Source organism: Mus caroli, chromosome 2 (genome assembly GCF_900094665.2).
Source record: "Mus caroli chromosome 2, CAROLI_EIJ_v1.1, whole genome shotgun sequence".
Classification (NCBI taxonomy): Eukaryota; Metazoa; Chordata; class Mammalia; order Rodentia; family Muridae; genus Mus; species Mus caroli.
The window spans coordinates 69649367-69671915 of record NC_034571.1 but is presented as its reverse complement, the minus strand read 5'-3'; the positions used below and the strand labels follow the sequence as shown (position 1 = coordinate 69671915).

Here is a 22549-nt window from a genome sequence, read left to right as displayed (position 1 = left end):
CCAATACCCTCCCACACTCAATAGCCAGCATGCCTCCCAGAGGTACACAGTAACCAGGGACACAGGTTAGAATCTCGACCAAAAATCCCACGCCAGCTCAGACACGCACATAGCCCAGCGGATGAGATACCTACCCACCTTCCTTAGCTCTACCTTCCTTCCAGTCTGCTCCTCCACCCACGTTATAGACCACCCACATTATAGATCAGGAGGCCTGATACCCTCCCACCCCCTACAGCCTGTCTGCCTCCCGGGAGGTCAGCAATAACTAGAGGCACTAGAGGTCTGTTCTAATCAGAGACATAGGAGGTCCACCCTAACCAGAGACAGCACTGCCTATGACTCCCAGAAGACCAGTTCTAACCCAAGCCACAGAGCTCCACCTGCCTCCAAGGAGGCCAGCTCCAGTCAGAGACACCCAGGCCAGTTAACACCAGAGATAACCAGATGGCGAGAGGCAAGCACAAGATAAGTGACAGAACCCAATGTAATTTGGTACCACCACAACCCTGTTCTCCCACTGCAGCAAGCCCTGGATACTCTAACAGGGAAAAGCTAGATAATGACCTGAAATCCCTTATCATGAAGATGATAGAGGCCTTTAAAGAGAATATAAAGAACCCCCTCAAAGAAATAGAGGAAAACACAGGTAAACATGTAGAAGCCCTTAAAGAGAAAATAAATAAATCCCTTAAAAAAATACAGGAAGCCGGGCATGGTGGCACACGCCTTTAATCCCAGCACTTGGGAGGCAGAGGCAGACGGATTTCTGAGTTCGAGGCCAGCCTGGTCTACAGAGTGAGTTCCAGGACAGCCAGGGCTACACAGAGAAACCCTGTCTTGGGGGAAAAAAAAAAAAAAAAATACAGGAAAATACAATCAAGAACGTGAAGGAATTGAACAAAATGGTCCAAGAACTAAAAATGGAAACAGAAACAATAAAGAAAACATTAATTGAAGCAACCCTAGAGACTGTCAACTTAGGAATGAGATCAGGAGCTACAGTTGTAAATATCACCAACAGAATATAAGAGATAGAAGAGACAATCTCAGGTATAGAAGATACCATAATAGATGAGACTGACATATCAGTCAAAGAAAATACAAAGTGTAAAAAGCTCCTAAGCCAGAATATCCAGGATATTCAGGACACAATGAAAAGATCAAGCCTAAAAATAATAGAAATAGAAAAGGGTGAAGAATCCCAGCTCAAGGGGACAGAAAACATCTTCAACAAAATCATAGAAGAAAACTTCCCTAACTTAAAGAAAGAGATGGCCATAAATGTACAAGAAGCCTCCAGAACACCAAATAGATTGGACCAGAAAGGAAAATCCTCTCATCACATAATAATCAAAATACTAAATGAACAGAACAAAGAAAGAATATTAAAAGCTGTAAGGGGGAAAGGCCAAGTAACATATAAAGGCAGACCTAACAGAATTACACCAGACTTCTCAACAGAGACTCTAAAAAGTCAGAAGATTCTGGGCAGATGTCATCCAGATCCTAAGAGAACACAAATGCCAGGTAAAACTCTCAATACCACAGATGGAGAAACCAAGATATTCCATAACAAAACCAAATTTAAACATATCTTTCCACTAAACCAGCTCTACAGAGGCTACTAGAAGAAAATCTCCAATACAAGAAGGGTATCTACATCCAAGAAAACATAAGAAATTAAAACATTTCACAACAAACCCAAAAGAAGAGAATCACACAAACATAATACCACCTCCAGCAACATTAACTGAAACAATCATCTGTCTTTAATATCTCTCAATTAGCCAATAAAGAGACACAGGCTGACAGAATGGACCAGTAAAAAGAATTCAGCATCTTGCTGCATACAAGAAACACACTTCAGTGAGAAAGACAGACACTACCTCAGAGTAAAAGGCTAGAAAAAAGTTTTCCAAGCGAATGGTCCCAAAAAACAAGCTGAAGCTGTTATTCTAATAATATCTGATAAAACAGACTTTCAACCAAAATTTATCAAAAAAGATGGGGAAGGACATGTCATATTCATCAAAGGAAAAAACTCACCAAGATGAACTCTCAATTCTGAACATCTATGCCGCAAACACAAGGGTACTCTCATTCATAAAAGAAACTTTACTAAGGCTCAAAACATGCATTGAACCTTACACATTAATAGTGGGAGACGTTAACACCCCACTCTCACCAATGGACAAGTCATTGAAACAGAAACTAAACAGAGACACAGTAAAACTAACAGAAGTTATAAACCAAATGGATCTAACAGATATATACAAAACATTTCACCTCAAAACAAAAGAATATACCTTCTCAACAACACCTCAGGGAACCTTCTCCAAAACTAACCATATACTTGGGCACAAAACAAGAACTAACAGATACATGAAAACTGAAATAATCCCATTCATTCTATCAGATCACCAAGGACCAAGGGTATACTTCAATAACAACAAAAACAACAGTAAGCCCACATACCCATGGAAAATGGACAACTATCTGGCTCAATGATAACTTGGTCAGGGAAAAAATAAAGAAATCAAAGACTTCATAGAATTCAATGAAAATGAAGACACAACACATACAAACTTATGGGATTCAGTGAAAGCAGTCTTAAGAGGAAAATTCATAGCACTCAAGTGTTTTCATAAAGAAATTGGAGAGATCCCATACAAGCAACTTAATGACACACTGAAAAGCTCTAAAACAAGAAGCAAAGGCACATAAGACAAGTAAGACAGCAGGAAATGGTCAAACTAGGGGCTAAAATCAACCAGTTAGAAACAAAGAGAAAGATACAAAGAATCAGCAAAACCAAGAGCCAGTTCTTTGAGAAAATCAAGTTAGATAAACTTTTAGCCAAACTAACTAAAGGGCACAGAGACAGTTTCCAAACAAAGATCCAACAATTTCACTTATGAATATGGATGCAAAAACACTCGATAAATTTCTCGCAAACCAAATTCAAGAACACATCAAAACCATCATACACTATGATCAAGTAGGCTTCATCCCAGCAATTCAGAGATGGTTCAATATGTGAAAATCCATTAACATATAAACAAACAAACTTAAGGAAAAAAGTCACATAATCATCTCATTAGTTGCTAAAAAAGCCTTCAACAGTCTTGGAGAGATCAGGAATTCATGGCACATACCTAAAAGCACATAGAGCAAACCAACATCTAACAGCAAATTAAATGGAGAGAAACTAGAAGCAATTCCACTAAAATCAACGACAAGGTTGCCCACTATCTCCCCCTAGCTATTCAATATAAAGTTGAAGTTCTAGCTAGAGCAATTAGAAAGCTAAAGACCAAGGGAATACAAATTGGAAAGGAAGAAGTCAAAGTATCATTTGTAGATGATATGGTAGTATACATAAACGACCCCCAAAATACCTCAACAAAATTCCTCCAGAGAACTCCTACAGCTGATAAAGAACTTCAGCAAAGTGACTGGATAGAAAATTAACTCAAACAAATCAGTAGCCTTCCTTTATACAAATGATAAGCAGGTTGAGAAAAAAAATTAGGGAAACAACTCCCTCCACAACAGCCACAAATAGTATAAAGTATCTGGTATAACTCTTACCAAGCAAGTGAAAGATCTTCAGGACAAGGCCTTCAAATCCCTCAAGAAAGAAACTGAAGAAGACCTCAGAAGATGGAGAGATCTCCCATGTTCATGGATTGGTAGGATTAAATAGTGAAAATGGCCATCTTAGCAAAAGCAATCTACAGATTCAATGAAATCCCCATCAAAATTCCAACTCAATTCTTCATAGACATGGAAAAGAGCAATTCTCATCTTCATATGGAAAACCAAAAAAACCAGGATAGCTAAAACAATTCTCAAAAATAAAAGAACTTCCTGGGGAATCACCATCCCTGACCTCAAGCTGTACTACAAAGCCTCAGGGAAGTTGGTTTGGTGGGAGTGGAGCACCATCTCAGAGACAAGTGGAGGAGAAATGGGATGGGGAACTGTGGGAGGGTGGACAGGGAAGGGGCGAGGGGTGCAATGGCTGGAATGTAAATAAAAAAACAAACAAACAAAACCATACAAAAACCAGATTCATCAGCATTAAAATTTATTTTCTGGTAAGGAAAACCCTATAAATAAGACTAAGGAATTCTGACATCACTTATGTCCTTAGCAATCCAGTAAAACACCTCGGACCAGAGCTCAAGTATGTACACATAGGTCTTTATGATTAAGTTCATAACTGCTACTTTAAAAAACAATAGAAAAATAATCCTTCAAAGTGGAAAAAAAATCAAACAAACAAACAAACAAAGGATTTTAACATTGGGTCCTAGAAATAAGGCCAGTGGTAATGCACCTGCTATCATGGCTAAGGCCTTAGGTTCAATCCTCAATGTCAAATAACAAGCAAAAGTATTAATAGAAAACACACCCACTTACCAGATGGAGACATATATTCCGCATTTGCCCTACACACCACTTTGACAGGCAGATTACACATCTGCAAAAATGCCTGTAAAGAAAAAGAGAAATAAAATAAGGTTATTAAAAACTTGTGCATATTTAAAGAGAACTCTTCCTTCATTCTTTTCCTAAACTTAAAAGTTCATACATTAATACTCCCCTTAAAAATGATAAGCAAGTTTAAAGTTTCCAAACAAAAATATTTTACTTTAAAAAAGACTTAAGTCATTAGTAAATATATACAATTTTAAAATTTAGGAAAATTTTACATTTTCTATTTGTGTATGTAAGCAATAGTATATATTGCTTTACTTTCTTTAATGAATAATATCAAAATTTTAAAGATGGTTTAATTTTTTTATTCATTGCAGGATCACCATCTTCCTCATTTTAATGGAAAATTCACAATGTTATTTCTGCTACCTCAATGTTCTTTCCAGTAATACTCAAAATCTTGATATGTGGCTTCATTTAAATTGGGAGCCAGTGAGATAGTGCAGCGAGGAACGGCATGCAGCCAAACGGACAACCTGAGTTTGATCCAACAGAAGAACTGAATCTCGAAAGCTGTTCTCTGACTTCTATACACACAAAATGATATATTCTCTCTCTGTCTCTCTGTCTCTCTCTGTCTCTCTGTCTCTGTCACACACACACACACACACACACACACACACACACACACATTGCATTACATACACACTGATTCTTTTGTAAAGGGTTTTAGGACACCAGTGAACTCTCACAGACCTACTCTCTGTCTCTCTGTCTCTCTGTCTCTGTCACACACACACACACACTGCATTACATACACACTGATTCTTTTGTAAAGGGTTTAGGACACCAGTGAACTCTCACAAACCTACTACTTCTTGTACAAACTTGTTTTCCAAGTCTGCTCCCCTTGCTCTCTGTCATGACTTTCTGACTTCATCTTTCCTCTTACATACTATTCCAACTTTCTTTCTACAAAACAGTTCATTCTCTGGGAAGCCCTAAGTTACTACAGTTCTAATATCCACACACAATTTAGAAATGGGGTGGGGGGGAGAGGGAGAAACGATCTTTTTTTCTTTTTTCACAAATTGATGAAACTATAATAAAAATAGTCAAATGTGAATTACTATGAATTACTTAATTAACAAGGCTATTATCTACTAAGATTATAAACAGAAGACCCTGCTCATACCCAACACAAATTTCTCATAAGAATTGTTTCCTGTGACTCCTTTTCTACTCTGGATTGAAAAATCAGTCTTAAGTCTCAGTAACTGGTAACAGTACTGAACATGAACAGCATCCTATAGAAAAAAAAAATCTACCCACTTTGAACACTAGGGTAAGACTAATTAAAACTAAGTTCCAGCCAGCCTGGGCTACATTATAAGACCCTGTTTGGATAAAATAAAGCTTTCTAATTTTAAAAGTCTGTCAATTAAAATTCTAGTCCTCTAGAAATGATTCCCCCTAAAAAGAAACCCTTTACTCACGGCCTGAGTACCACAGCTTTGCAACTTATGGACACATTATCTCCTAAAGCAAAAGAAAGGTCTCTAAAAACCAGAGTGTTTTTACATTATTGTATTTTTACTCCTCACAATCTCCTTCACTTCCCCACAACTATTTATAGTAGTATAGATTTGATGTTAGCATTCAGAGTTGCTTACTTGCCATGTGATTTGAGTGCACCAACCAAAGTGGCCAGGATTTGATTTTAATGTGAGGTAGAACCATTTAATTTTATTCTGAGACGGGAAAAATGTAGTCTTGGCTATAACAATATATTTATGCTAACTAAACCTTCAGTTAGGCACTTAATTCCAAAGCAATTCAAAGAAATAACCACATGAAACAATTTTCATGGCATATCCTATCCCAATGTGCCCAATGTTTTATAACCAGGCTGTCCAATATGGTAATTATTAGCAACAGGTTGCTATTTAGGTCAAATATAAGTTTAATAAAATTGTACAAAAATTCAAAATCTTTTTCTCAGGCAACCTAACCATTTTTCCATGTTCAAGAGGCACATGTGCCTAAGGTCTAGACTTGTGTGGATAGATGATGTCTGCTGGGGTCTGCTGGATATCATGGGTTTACACCAATGGCAGGCTGAAATCATCTGAAAGTGACTACACTACACTAAAAATTATAAAGACAGCTTGCATGAGCTGCAGAGATAGCTCAGCAGTATAACAAATAATATGCATATCACATTTCAAATCTTTATTACCAAACATACTAATAACATTCTAGAAGAAAATAAGAGGAAAAAAATTACTTGAATTAAATTTAAAACCCAAAAGTCATCCATTTCCAGAAAACAGTCTAATGATTTTAATAGAAGTTAATATAGATATCTATGTAGATACACAAAAAAAGATGTAAAATTTACAACATTAAAAACCTTCAGACATCAAATAGCCTTTTATTCAACTGCAGCCTTTTTAAAGAGCACTACTATGTTCAGGAAATGGTAAGGAAGGGTCATGGTGGCAACAGTCGGCCGAAGTGAGCCTTCTCCAGCCATGACCTTTGCATAAAGGTAGGTGCTGCTGTGACTGCTGCCCCAGCACCATTCACAGGAATGTTACTTTCTGTATGAGTCCTCCAGCCTTCTCTGTCCTGACAAGCCTCTCCCATCCCTTACCATCACTGGGTTAAGTACCTCAGGAGAATGGACCTCACAGCAAGCTGCCTAAGGAGGAGCCTATCATGCGCATACACCAGAGAGTCCATAAAACAGTGAGGGTTGAGCAGAGCAGACAACTCTCAGTGAGAGGGATGAATACTTAGATGAATCTTAGCAATTATATCAGCTTCAAGGTTTCTTAAGTCCACAAACTTTCTAAGTTGTAGAATAAAACAATTAGCAAGGTGGATTACTCTATATACCATCTGGCGCAGAGTAGCTCAATAAATACACGATATTCTATCGGTGGTGGTGACAGCAACTTGTTTATCCACCTGAGAAAGGGGACTTTAATTTTGATGACTTCAAAAGAAAGCTGACCTCATATATGTTATTGTACTTACTTAGGAAAAAAGTATTATATACTGTAATCACATTTTTATATAAAACAACAAACAAATTTCTAGGCTAAAACAAGTATCTTTAGATATTAAAGGGATAAATGAAAAACATGAATTGTTTTTTTGAAAGAACAATATAAGTACTGAATTTCTCTTTTACTGAATGTTGACTGAACATGACTTTGTAGGGTAGAGGAGAGCACTACAGAGACCCTCAAAAATTGCAGGGCCTGCCACTTGTCTAGGGGACTGACTGCTCCTGGGGATTTTTGTGATGCTATCAGGAATGAGCTGCTTTCCAGAGACCATGTCTTCAAAATTCATCTGCATTAAATCTGGTGATACCCCACTTCTCCCAGATGTGGATCTCCTGGTAGTCAGAGAACTTGAACTTGGCTCTACGTAGTCTCAATCACATGTTCCTTACTCTGCAGCTTGGTATGGATGGACATGATGACCCGGCCAACGTAAACCCTGGCCACGGGACCTGGGATTCCCAAAGGCACCACTCACTCATACCTGTCTGAAGCCTGTCAGCCCCAGCACAGGACATCTTGTTGGCTCAGATGGCATGGAAAGGGCAGAGCCTCACTTAAATATGAAAGTGATTCTTGCCACAACTCTCTACCTCCAGGCTTTCATATTCATCTGACACCATGTGGCCACAAAGCAGGAATTCATCAACTTTTGCCTTCTTCTGTCTCAAGTCAGCAGAGGGCCTCTTCAGTGCTCTCCCGTACCCTACCAAATCATGAGGCACCAGGGATGCCTCAGCAGAAACGATTTTGGGTATGGCTTGTTCTTAAAACAGCACTAACACACCGGGGAAAAAGGGAATGATTTATTTTCAATACACATAACTATATAATCTTTTCTAACAAAGCAAAAGGAAGTAAATAAACACATAGTACTGACATAAAGCTTAATTTGTCGAAATCATGCAGCTAAAAGGCCTGTCCCTTTAGAGTGTAAGTTCTGTCAGTACCTGCAGACCATGACTGTCCTTACTACCCATCCTTCATATAAAATGACTGGCATCTTTTAGTTCTATGAATCTAAAACGCAGTGCTTTAAAGTAAACTCACCTCCTATTTAGTAGTATTTTAAGAAACACATATCAGTAAGCAGGCATTAGTTTAAAAAACTAACAGGAATTCAATTTTCCTATTTAGTAATCAGAAATCATAACTCAATAAACAAAAACTGCTTTACATAAGTCAAATTTGCTACCAAAGCATGAAAATGACACTTGAGAGTACATAAGATAGATTACAACAGAAAATAGAATCTTCCTTAGTACACACTCCCCTGAATACTATTCCAGGAATGTTTGACTCAACTTTAGATACATCAAAATCTGACAGCTTGGAAAAACATTAGATTCTTTATAAAAGCAACCAAACTCAGAATAAAAAAAAGATATAAGCTTTGCCTATTAGAATTACACATAAATGAAAATAAACCTTTAAGGGGAAATTAAGCAGTAGAAGGAAGTATAAAGCAGTCAAATGCAGGAAAAGAACAATTCTTGCACACCAAGAACCTAATAACACCAGCCATACAGCTCGCACTCCCTGAAGACTGGGAGCAAAGAGAAAACCAAGTTTTCCTAAGCTCTATGAAGCATGTTATAAAGTTCTGTTATAGTTCCACCTTCAAAAAAAAAAAGTAACAAAATCTAATTTTTATAAACTAAGCAGATGGTAGGGACACATAATATACTCACTTCATTTGAGTTAAGTAAGTACAAAACAACACTGGTGTTTACCAGTGAGCAGTACTAGTTAGCTTCTTCCCCCTTCTTTATTTGAAGATACACTAATATTTGTCTTAAAAGTTAAACACACAATACTCTCATTAATTACATATCACCAGTAAATAGGCCAAGTGCCAGTAAATGTTAAAATAATTCAAAATTTTAAAGAATTTTCATTAATGAAAATTAAGACTGCTGAAAGCTTAATACAGCTTCTTGTGTCACATAAAGCACATTAACAAAGCTACTTGACGTCTAGATAGGTACATAGTCTACACGGCTCAGGCTTCCACCTTAGGACAAAGATTCTATTCAGGTCATAATTACATCTGAAACACTTTGCGTGAAAATTTGATAAGGCTTATTCTCAAGCATGCAATGCCAGTTTCAGGGCACAAAATGAAAATGATTCTGAATTGTAATTCCTATCCTGTTTCACTAGAACACAAAGGAAAATCTGTGGTGACAACTGAAAAATTATTTTCCACCTTACAGAAGAGAGATGTTTTAAAATTAAAAACTATGAACAAATCTATCCACAAAATAATTCATTTTATATCAAACAGCTGCAGATCCTGTAATTGAAATAATGTATCTAAGGTTACAAATGAGAAGTGTTAGGTATCATTCTTAAAAAGACATATTAAGTTGCTAATACAGTTACAGTAATAGCTCTATTTGTAGTTTAACATAAATTAAGACTATAATTATGTTTGTGACTATTTTAAACAAAATAACAAATTCCTTTGTACCTGTGAATGTAATTTATAGCAAAGCCAAGTTCATTTTCCAAACCAATCTATTTCCCACTGCAGAGGTGCTCTGGTATAACAGTATAATGTGATTCTTGTGGATGGTGAAAGAGTAGATTCACTAAAAGCACAGAAGAGGTTTGAAGATAAATGAAGATGCTATTCATTCAAGGGTAATTTCATCTCAGAACTATATGAAAGATGCTTCACTCACACAGGATAGTGTATGGTCTCAAATTTAAGTGTGTTTTCAGCTCAAATATAATACTGCTAGATCGATTATGTTGATACTACACATCTAATAATGAAGAATGCTAGCATTTTCTACTAAAAAAATATATTGTCTTCTTCTTACCACTGTCATTACTCTATTTAATGCAACAAAATTTAGTATACAGCTTGATATTTACCTTTTAAAGAAACAAACAAAAAAGTGATGCTACTCAACTTTTAATTTCACAGGGGCCTATAGAAACATGGATTTTTTAAAAAAAGAATCATTTATTTTATGTATATGAGTACACAGTAGCTGTCTTCAGACACTCCAGATGGAATAATCTGAACCATGTGGTTGCTGGGAACCCAATTCAGGACCTATGGAAGAGCAGTCAGTGCTCTTAACCGCTGAGCCATCTCTCCAGCCCGAAACATGGATTTTTTAATAAGATAAATATTTACATTAGAAAATATTAGTAGGTACAAACTATTTCACAAGTGACTTAAAATGACCACTTAGCCACCTACTGCATTTTGAATATGCTCTATCTACTTCATGAGTACAAATCCTACAAGACTAGCTCAGGTGCTTTATGCACCGCACACCACTTATGTGCTAAAGAACTAATAGGAATACTGAGATTGTTTTACTCTGTTAAGCTCTGCTTACAATCTACGTTCAGTTTTACTTTAGAAACATCATTATTTTATACTTATTCATACTTTATATTTATACTTCATAACTCATGCCAGGTGTTGTAAGTGTAACTTAGCATCATGATCTAATTAATGTGATATAAAACAATAAATCTCAAGAATTTACATTTAAATTCAACAATATCAAGGAAATATCTGCAGCCTCCATCTTGCTCATTTTAGATTACTGAGAAGGGCGGCTGTCACTACATTCCTTTCTGTAGTTATTTCTGCCTTCTCCTAACTCTGAAGACAAAAACCTCATTTTGCAGAGTAAAAATCAAACTGAGAAGGATAGACTTTAAAATCTTTAAATTTTTATTTTGAAACTATAAAGCAGCTTTAATTATTAAATATTTCTACAAAATTATACTCATTCATTCTCTATTAACAAGTCAACTAACCAGTATTTATATCATGGTTAAGCTGGCACTTCATCTGCGAAGAACAACTTGTTGAAAACAAGATCATTTTACCTAAAATTCTTCAGGTAAGCCATCTACTGTAGCCATCTTCTGACTTGACAAGGAGCTGTTTTCTCACATTTTCCAATCTAACAACTGATTTGCAATCCAAAGGAAAAAGGTAATCCTCACTGCTCACCTCAAGATTACACTAGAATATTACCATTTAACCACTAAGAAATACCTCCACCTATAGAGCCTCATTTGCTATTAAAAAAAAATAAACAAAAGCAAGGGCCATCAGCATAAGTCTATATGAGCCCATCTGATAGGTTAGTATGTTACTGCTCACCATTAATGAGGCTTATAGAAGATGTTGCAGTTTTTGACAAAGTAACAGAAAGAAAACAGCTTTTACTATCTTTATTTTTTCAATTTTAGAGTTATTTACTCACCCCCCCCAAAAAAAAAACCCAAGAAAAATAAAAAGATTAAATAAAACACAGATATTCTTTTTAGTCTGAGCTTAAATCTCGTTCTTTGCTTTTATATAATTTTATTTATTCATTTTTATGTGCACTGGTGCTTTCGCTGCATGTGAGGGTGTCAGGTCTTGGAGTTAGACAGTTGCGAGCTACTACATGGGTGCTGGGAATCAAACCCCGGTTCTCTGGAGGAGCACTCAGTGCTCTTAACGACTCAGTCATCTCTCCAGTCCCCTTAAATATGATTCTTAATGTACAAAAACGTTACTTTTTCATGCAGTAATCTAATAATATCAATTTGTGACACTAAAAAAACTCCCATTTTTATAGATTCCATATTCAGACACACAAAAAAGAAAAGCCAGGTTGTTTAAATTGGCTTCATATATTTAATGACATTATTTCTAAACTTCACTAGAAGGTAGTAGTAGTAGTATATATATATACATACACATACACATACACATACACATACACACACACACACACACACACTTGTTCACGAAACAAGTGTATAAATCCTTGAAGTCAAAATAGGTATTAATTCTCCATCAACAACTTCTATTTCTATAGCTTTAATATTTTTCAAAAAAAATATTATTCATTACAGCTAGCACGGACTGAGGTCTACTCTAATTGTACATATGAGACTTTGAATTTAATATGAAAAAAGGAAACTGTTGATTACATGATATTTTCATATACTGAGCTAAGTAAAACATAACTAAAATTTAACTACATTATTAATGAGGCTACTAGAACTTTTTGAATTACTTAGTGGCTAGCACTGACTTATTTACTGTACAGTTGGTTTAAATTTGGGGGATAAGAGACACAGTAACAGAGAATTATCAGGTTTGTCTTACTAATCAGCATAAGCCTAAGTCTCTCAAAGTAGCACTTTACAACGGGAAATGTCTCTATGTATGTGTGTGCATACAATGCTACATAAACACTAAACTCATGAAAATCTATCAGGCTGACTTTTTACTCTAGTCAGCAATGAAGATTCCATCATGACTAAGCAGCACTCAGGCAAGCCTGTACTGGGAGATAAATGATACAAAGAAAGAAAATCACAGGGAAAATAATCACCAAAAGGAAAATTATTTTCTTTTGAACCAAAGTCATAAAGGTATCTTTCATTAAAAATAACCAAGCACTTAGCTTCCAGAATATACTAAACACTACCCAGTGTGATAAGTAAAATTTGAATTTTCTGATGGCATAATTGGCTATTAAAATGTCCACTGTTTGATATCTGGTATCCTCTAGAAATCATACAGTTTATGGATACTTGTCACATTGTTTTGACCAATTTTATACATCAAACATGACGCCTTTAGCTGATTCTTCTAAACTGCTCCTCTCTATACAGAAGAAAATTACTCCATAAAGTTTCTATCAGATATGTGGGAAAGTCACATTTATAGTCATGGCTACTATCAGCTGTCAAGCCAAAGAATATTGAGGAAAACCAGGAATTTTTAATATATGCTGGTTAATTTATCATCTAAGTGACATATGTAGGATAAAAAAATTGAAATGGTTAAGCAAAATTCCATTATTTTTAAAAGAACTTTTTTGGTGTTATTTCAGTTGCAACTGTGATTGAGAAACTATAGTGAAAAAAACAAATTAATAGGAACCATAAAAACAATAATATATACCACGTTGGGTTTTTCCTTCCCTTCCAGGAAAAACTTAAATATCAACTTTTAAAATAGTGTTAGTCTAACATTTTGCTTTGTACAACTGATTAAACCATCTAGACTCTGGCTGATCAAACTTGACAACATTTCTACTTGGAGCTGGAGAGCTCATTGCTGAGAGAGCTAACCTATATACACTGTGGAACAGTGAGCAGTGTCCCTGGTGTCTCCCCAGTAGGGATAGCCAATGGCACTCCTCCAACATTTCTGACTACCCAACATGCTTAACCACTGTCATGTCTTCAAGGAGCCAAACACTCCCTAGCTGAGTTATTAGTCTATTTCTACCCAAAATACTGTCCTGTTTGTTCAAAATTAATTACTGCAGTACTCTCTACAATAATACTATTTCACTTAAGGGTTCTTCATAAAGGACCCTTAGATGGCTTCAATAAGGAGTAAACCTGCTGAAATCACATACAAAATAGCCTGGGTACCATTTTTCTTTCACTACATGCACTGCAAAAATTTCTGGAAAAAAATGTTAATTAACCGTGTTAAATTCTTAAAGTGCTGTCTCCCAAATGACAGTTAAAAGTGGTCAAGAAACACTGCATCATCTAAAATATTCACTATGCCCTAAAGATGTCTTTTCAAAGATAAAAAATTGAAAATATTATTTTACACACAGCAAATAATGTATTTGCACTGTTGTTTATCAGGCAAGACCACTTCACCACACTAACAAACCATTTATACAATATATATCTGAGTGCATTCTTTATTTCAGGCAACTATGTTTTATACATACATACATACATATATACTATGTCATATATTTATATATGACACTAAAATTTTATTTATCTCACTAAAAAGAAAAGATTAAGAAAAGCTGTATAAAGTGTATTTGTGTATGTATGTATGTATGTATGTATGTGTGTATATATATCTATATAGAGAGAGATAGATATATAGATAGATATTGCACATAACTGGAAATTTGTTTATCAAAGTTAAGATAAAAAGAAAATAAAAATTAGTTAAATAACATTTAAAAACAAAATAAAGGCAAAAATTACAATGTATATTCTTGGTAAAAGATATAAAACAAATGTAAACAACTAATAAATTATTGTCCAAGCACATTTCTTCCCATCGTTTCTGCCTTAAAGCAAAGATAAGCTGAATGCCATACTATCTTCTGTCATACTAGATGCTTGGATTAAACCTGGAGGTTATCAAATTAAATAAAATAAATGGGATGACCTAAAATTAAATGCTTAGCATTATGCCTCCAAAGGAACAAAAGCTTGAAAAATACTTTCTCTCCTCCCATTTCTTTGTCCACCAGCAGCTCTCAGTCTTACCTACAATAAATGTTACAGATCTACAGATTCCTTTTATATGCAACACAGTAAATCTTCTTTGTGATTCAAACTATATTAACTACGTACCTAAGCAGCTAAACATGTAAAATGCTTATATAAACTGTAATTTTATAACCTACAAAAACATATACATTTTCCAAATAAACAATTCTCCATGTATTCCATAATACAATTTAAAGTTTACACTGCTAAAAGTGGTTTCTGGATCCAAAAACCACTGCACTCAATAAGGGGACCGGGAATAATAAATGCACATGTAATCAGTAAATATATAAGGAGTAGCTAGAAAGAATCTGCTTGAAGATTAACAGATGGAATTAAGGTCAGCATGTGTGCAGTGAACAGAATGATTAAAAATATGTACTGAGTAACTCTTTATAAATAAGTTAGAAGATAATTTTAAGTCTGTAAGTGAAATTATCACTCCAAATCAAATACTATTATATCTAACCAAAAGTAAGCAATTGCTAAGAGAGAACATGCAATTTTGCTTAAAGGAACAAATAATGAAATTTATTTTGCATAGTGAAAGCTGAAACTCCTATATAGAATTATACTGCACAGAACAGTGAGATTATACTGATAATGCTAAGTCTCACAGAAAGACTCTAAACATACAGTATCAGACACTCAGTGGGGGTGAACTACAACTCCAAATGATATAAATCCTTTAGCACAAAGAACAAAATTACATTATTTACATATTTACCTGCACAGCAAGAGATGCTGCATTGTCAGAAAGCAAAATTTGCTCCCCTGTGGAAACATAATGAAAGGTTCAAAGTTTAACTTCTAAATAAGCAAAATATACTTATAATATTTTAAAGTGATTTTTATTTTTTAAAAAATCCTACACTAATGAAATTATGAAGATGTGTATCAATGTTGTTATGCAATAATTTCGGTTACATTACTATGTATAAATAATGATAAATTAAGACTGTTCTAAAATTTATTTGATCATTTATCTCATTTTATCAACAATTAAAATTGTTTATTTTGTAAGTTTTAAAAAATCTTTTCTTTTCATTAAAATTAAGTAAAATAGTATCTGTTCAAATCTTTCTAGTTAAAAGTAAAAGCATTCACAACCATATAAACCAGCTAACAGTTAATATTGCACAGTGTGTCTAGGTCTGTCACACAAAAGAAAGATGACAAGTTCACTGCAATAAAAATTCCATGCTTAGAAGACGGGGGCTGCTGCCTATTAGTCTTCATTACTTTGCAGTCTTCTGACAACTGTAGCAGGCTGCTGAGCCCCAAATGGGGTCCATAATGTGATCTGATGATATATGAAGAGCTGCTAAAGGGAGCCTGAACCATCCTAGCCTATACATTTTAACAGTTCCTTTTTACTGAGAGCCCACTTTACCACAGGACTTCAAAAATCTGCTGTCTCAGCTATTGGTGCAGTAAATCTGCCAAGTGTTCCTGCGCCCACATCATTTTACACTGCCTACAGCAGCCAATATAATGAGTCAATAATAAACTAAGGACCCTATAGGCTATGAATAGTTGGTTTAACTGGCAGGTACAAGTTTAGGCAAAACCTCATAGACAAATTATACAAGGGAATCCCTTCTTTGTGCTTTCTATTCTCATTGTAGGAAATTATATTAGTACAGTTGGGGGCTGAAGAGTCTCGTTTATTTACTTGGTTGGTCACCTGGCTTGGTTTAATTTGGGAGTTTGTTGTTTGTTGTAAGGGTATTCTGATACAAAACCATTTTTAATTGTGACTAAGAACCTACCTCTCAGTTGCTGATACAAGGTCGCATTTTCAGGCCAAGGTTCTGTAGCTGCAAAAACAAGGCAATGGTAAGTAGGCACGTGGTGCAAAGGCCTGTCACTACTCAGCCAGGCTCGCAATATGTACATTAGCAAGCAGATAACGTCTACCTTAAGGTGACACGACAGCACTGGATCACACTATCTTAGACTGTATGCACTGTATGATAACTGCATACACAGGCTAGGCTCTTTTTAATGTTTTCTTTATTGTGTGGTAATGGTTTTCATAGAAAAAAAGGAAACTATCTTGCCAAATTAAAAGATAATTAAAAAATAAAGTTAGCTTCCTTAAAAGCAGCTATGTCCAAAATATTGCTCATACATACCAAAAAAAAAAAAAAAAAAAAAAAAAAAAAAAAAAAACCTAGTATTTTATCCAGTACAAAACAGATAGTAAAACAATGTCCAAAAACATTTTATCAGAGGCTTTTCAAAAAAGTAAAATGTCACGCCCTAGATGAAAGAACCAAACATGCCTGTCAACAGCCTTACCACCTTTCTCTCCTGTCAACAGCCTTACCACCTTTCTTTTTTCTTTTTCTTTTTCTTTTTTTAAGTAGTGTTTTAAAAACGTAGGGATCCCAATGAATATGAAAGGATCTACTGTCTTGACTGCAGGACTGTCACCCTACAAAAACTAACTTACTAGCAGTAAGCAGTGTTACAGTGTGAAAAACTGGGTAAAGCCCAGTTTAATTCTCATGATGCTTGTCCCTGACCCCTACTCTCTCATCTACAGAAGACTCCATCTATAGAGAACCCATAGAGAGAGAATAACAATCTCCCAGGGCTGAGGGAAAACATTTTAAATAGTGTCTGCTCACCTGTGCATAAGGAAGCAATAGCTCCATTAACAGAATGCATGGAATTATCAGGATCTCATTTCCCAAGTTAGTCTTTGTAAAGGACATAAAACACCAAAATAACTAACCCTAATACAGCAACTATGATTGTTCTTAGCAAGAAAGTGGGTTGTAGTAGTTAATAATTGATAGTTTTCTAACTGTGTTTATGCTGAGTCAGTCTCTGACACAGCAACAAGTCATTTTTAATATAGTATAATAGTTGATTTTAAAAGAAATCTCCATATATAAAGCATTTTAAGATGGGTCATTTAAGAGGTAATAGGTAAAAGAAACCTATTAACCTTGTTTATAATGAGGCACAGAAATAATATTTATGAAATTCCCAAAGGATAACTATATTCAAACTCAGTCCCTAAGGAAGTAGTTGTGTTCTATACCTCTGTGGGAGCCACAATTTGCCACGTCTTGCATAACATACTTGCTACTCTATTAGTTTACAATATGAGCTACAATGTAAATGTTAATTCAAGTTTCAATTCTAGTAGCTGAGGAGCAGAGTGCTCACCTTGCATATATAAAGTACTGAGTTCAAACTCAACCCAGAGAGAGAGAGAGACAGAGAGAGAGAGAGAGAGAGAGAGAGAGAGAGAGAGAGAGAGAGANAGAGAGAGAGAGACAGAGAGAGAGAGAGAGAGAGAGAGAGAGAGAGAGAGAGAGAGAGAGAATGAATTAGTTATTTATCACTTCTAGTATGAAAGATTCTCCAGATCTAATCCAATAGAGTATATACCTATATGAAAGCAATAGAAATTTTGCAACTATTATCTAACTGCAAAGTTGCCCAGAAATACCAAAAGCTCTGGTATGAAAGACCTACAGCTGGAAACTAGGGTAGAGGGATTAATGTTTTGCTTGGTAGGATATATAAAATATATTTCAACTCATGTTACTGAAAATAAATTCCCAGGGAGAAATTCTATTAAAACATTTGATATTTTCTTCACACATAAAACATACCAGTTTTTAAAAGGCAAGTATAATGATGAGACCTATGTAGCCATTTTAACAGCTGGAAATTCTAGTATTCTGGGTCAAAAGATGAGAAACTGTATACAGAAAACGACAAATTATCTAACTCACCCCTGAACATCTCAGAGCACTCAAACATTAATATGAGCCCAGTCTATGTGACCTAGAGTAAATAATTGTATTTAAAGTATAATGTGGGGGAAAAAAATCACTAGTGCTATTCTATAAGTATCCCAAAAGTAAAAATCCCATGTTGGGTGGCATGTTGATGTTGATAAGCTTTATAAATGATCCATGGAATTGGCATTCTAGGAAACAAGATCTTAACTAAGTCAGTGGTTCTCAACATGTGGGTCACAATCCCTGGGGGGCTCAAGCAAACTCTTTCATAGGTGTCATATATCAAATATTTACAATTATGATTTATAACAACAAAATTACACTTATGACATAGCAACGAAATAACTCTATGGTTGGGGTTCACAACATGAGGATCTGTATTAAAGAGTCACAGCAACAGGAAGACTGAGAACCACTGACACAAGTAAATCTAAGGATCATTAAAATTAACACCCACATACGACAAAATATAAAGGCTACTTCTTGCACAGACATTAGTTAAACCCTTTGATTGCAAAGATTCAGTCCAAAAAGGTAAGTTTTTCTGTTTTTCTCTTTGCCAATGTCAAGCAAGTCAACCCCCACGCCATCATTTGCCCGAGTTCCGTGTCAAATAAAGAGAGGTAGACATTTTTAAAGCATTATGATGATAATAGAGACTTGTAATACCTGTAGCATTTTTAAAATTATTTTTAAGACGATAAAATATTTTCAGTTTTTAGCTGTCCTTCAGTTGTCTGGAAATGTTTAGACCACAAAACTTCCAATAATAAATAATACTTCATATCACTTACCCCTACGTACTTTCAACTTCTACTACTAAAGTACTCACTAATATGAAAGGCCATTTTAAATATCCTTAAGAGAAAGAGCAGCCTCATCTACTAAAGGTAACACTAAAATAGTTTCTTAAAAGGGAATTGGTAAAACTCCATCTCGAAAAACCAAAAATAAGGAAGGGGAGTAAAAAAATAGAAGTTAGGCAAAGGGTTGTCCAATACTGCTGAGGTCCAAGCTACTTACGCCCAAACCATACCAAGAGTTACAGGTGGCTGAAGTAGAAATTTCTGCTTTCCTTGTAGACTCAGTTATATCATGTGATATTTTTCTGAAAACTGTCTTATGAGAGGATGTTTTTGCTACAACAGACACATGAAAGGATGTTTTGCTAAGAACAGACATGTGGTGTTTTTCTGGAAGCAGCCTGTGGAAAGGGCATGCATGTGGTGTTTGGATAGCATGATGCTTGAGAATTCGTACTGTTAAATGGCTCAACAGTCAGTGGACAATGTGGGATGGTACTGGTATGCCTGTCATCCTTTGTTGGTCGTCCTTGGGCTTTGCTAACACTGGTTTTCATCGATGACACCTGGTGGTATTAGTATACGACTGTTTGTCGTGACTTCACAGAGAAGAAAACACCAATAAACTTCGGGTGGTGTTCCAGCAGATTCTTAATGCTTCTTCGGACTCGGACCAATTGGAAGAGCCTTAAGGTTTCTTCTACTCAATCTGCCATTGTTGATTCATAGGTGGTGTTTGTGAATAGACTGAGTTGCTGTGCTGCTGATTCATGTGAAGTAAATCCTGACAACACAGATTAGATTTACTGCAAAGAACTACTTCTAAACAGGCCTCCTTCTTTGCTCTATTAGCCTTCCCTTTTCACTACCTCTGGTGGGCGGTGGGGTAAAAGAAATATTAAAACATTTAAAAACACTTATTAAAAATAGATTTTTAGAAAAATCTAAGCCATGGGGACTGTAGAGATGCCTCAGCAGTTAAGAGTACTAGCTGGTCTCCCAGTGGACCTGAGTTCAGTGCCCAGCAATCACGCATAGGCTCACAGCTCTCTGTAATGGGATCTGATTCCTTTCTGGGTGTGTCTGAAGATAGCAACAGCATACTCATATATATAAAATAAATTTTTAAAAAATCTAAGCCTACATGCAGTTCTTGCAATAAAAATCCATGTCCCAGATCATGTTGCTGTCTCAGATCCTTCTTGCTCTTAGGGAAATAACGGTCTCTACCCATCACACATGCCTCCTTCCCACTCTGCGTTCCATCCACAATGACCCTCCATCCAGTTTCTGAATGCACCACAATTTTTCCTGCCCCAAACTCTTGTTTCCTCTACTTAGAATGACCTTTTCCCCATCTTGTGTCATCACATCTCAGCTCAAATGTCACTTGCTCAAGTAGACTGGTTTATAGACATATAACCCGTGCAGCTGAACAGAGCCAGCAATCAGGAAGGACCTATGTAGTGGAAATTTCTGATTTCTTAGGAAACTCAGTTGTGTCACATGATGTTTTTCTGGAAGCTGTCTTGTGAGAGGATGTTTTGCTGAAGCAGACATATGTGAGGGTAAATGATATTTTGCTGGAGCGGATGTTTAAGAGGGCATGTGATGTTTAGAAAGAATATAAATACAACCCTACAGACAGTGAGAGGATGCTCTTGCACTGCTACACCTTGTAACACTTCACTGGTCTTCACTTCGTTGACAGAACACATTAAAGAATTTCTCATAATATTCAGATTGATTCTTGCCACTTCTATTGACTCCTGCCAATTCAGTGGAGCCTTGCAGTTTCTGCTGGATTGATTCATGTTTGGTATTTGCTATTGGACTGGACTGCTGATATCCTGACAATGAAGATTGGAATCGCCCCAAAGGACTACGTCTAAACAGGTCCACAACCCCTTTCCTATTAACCTCCTTTCCCCGCTACCTCTGCTCGGTGGGCTATAAGGGAGGTTGAAGTATTTAAGAACCCTAATTAAAGCAGGTTTTGAAAAATCTAAGCCTAGAGACCTATGAAAGTGTTCTGCTGCCCGGCCCGAGTCCTAGAATCTTTACAGTTGTAGGCAAGAGCTTCAATTTTCCATTTTGCACTGTATCCTACAAATGGTACCATTGAGCTATCCCTAGGAAGTCTTTATTGATCCCTTTAAATTACTCAAACACTTCCTTACACAGACACCCATTATACCACTTATCACAGTCAATATTTTTATAATCTGAGTGTTTAGTTATGTCTCCAAGCAGAAAATAAACTGTGAGTCCAGAATTCATGTCATTGTTAGAACTTAGCACACAGAAAATGCTGGCTAGGCAAATGCTGGGCTTTATTATCACTTTATGCTGAGTGCTGCAAAGAAGATAAGGCATCTACACCAGGTGGAGAGACATTTAATAAGTAAGAAACCTACTGACATCTTCAACTTGAACTTGTTTAACTCTTCCTACTTCCACTCGTGGGGTAAACGTTTTGTATGTCTGATTTATCTAATAAAGGAGTCAACAACCATGACTGCTAACTCTATTTGGGCCTGCATACTGAAATACTGCATTAATGAGGATGTAGATTGTAAATGATGAACCCTGGGTTAAAGTCACAGGATGAAGAAAGCATTAACAGCGAGACAGCATGAATAGAGTTTGGGCCTTGGCATTAATATCTGATTGTTATGATTTGAACATTAAATGTCCCACATAAGCTCCTGTGTTAAAAGGTTTGGTGGCCAGCAGAAACTACTATGGGGAAACCTATAAACTTTAGGAGGTAGGCGCTGATTGGAGGTAGTACATCACTGGGATATACCTTTGAAGGCCATGTTACCCTACTATGTGGCCACCAGCAAGTGGGAACAGCTTACCAGGCTTGGGAACCTCTGAAGCCACAAACAAATACTTTCTGCTTTGTTTTTTTAATAGGAATTCATCTCAGTAACAAGGACACTGATGAAAACTATATAGTTAAATGTAAAATATCAAATAGGAATGTTAAGTTTTAGGGTTTACAGTTGCATAAGAAATGCATGGCTAATTTACAGGTGCTCCTGAACAAGAAAGAATCCTTTTCTTTCTTGGATAAAATCAGCTTTTGACAAAAAAAAAAAAAAAAAAAAAAAAAAGGGGGAGGGAAAAAAATACATGAATTAGTAAAGTAATA

General features: G+C 35.9%; 1 protein-coding gene and 1 pseudogene across 2 annotated transcripts in view; both read right to left on the bottom strand.

Moving 5' to 3' along the window:
* The window catches only part of Mtx2 (metaxin 2), a 53238-nt gene that overhangs the window by 14219 nt on the left and 16470 nt on the right, over positions 1-22549 (bottom strand). Inside the window, exons 2-4 of one of the 2 annotated variants that reach the window (XM_021183930.1) lie at positions 16592-16639; positions 15547-15593; positions 4429-4501 (exon numbers count right to left, since the gene is read on the bottom strand). In XM_021183930.1, the coding sequence (XP_021039589.1) occupies positions 4429-4501; positions 15547-15593; positions 16592-16639 (168 nt within the window). Of the gene's footprint in view, positions 1-4428; positions 4502-9993; positions 10115-15546; positions 15594-16591; positions 16640-22549 lie in introns of those variants that run through there. The other variant, XM_021183938.2, reaches the window with a different exon arrangement.
* On the bottom strand, positions 7558-11343 carry LOC110289332 (annotated as a pseudogene).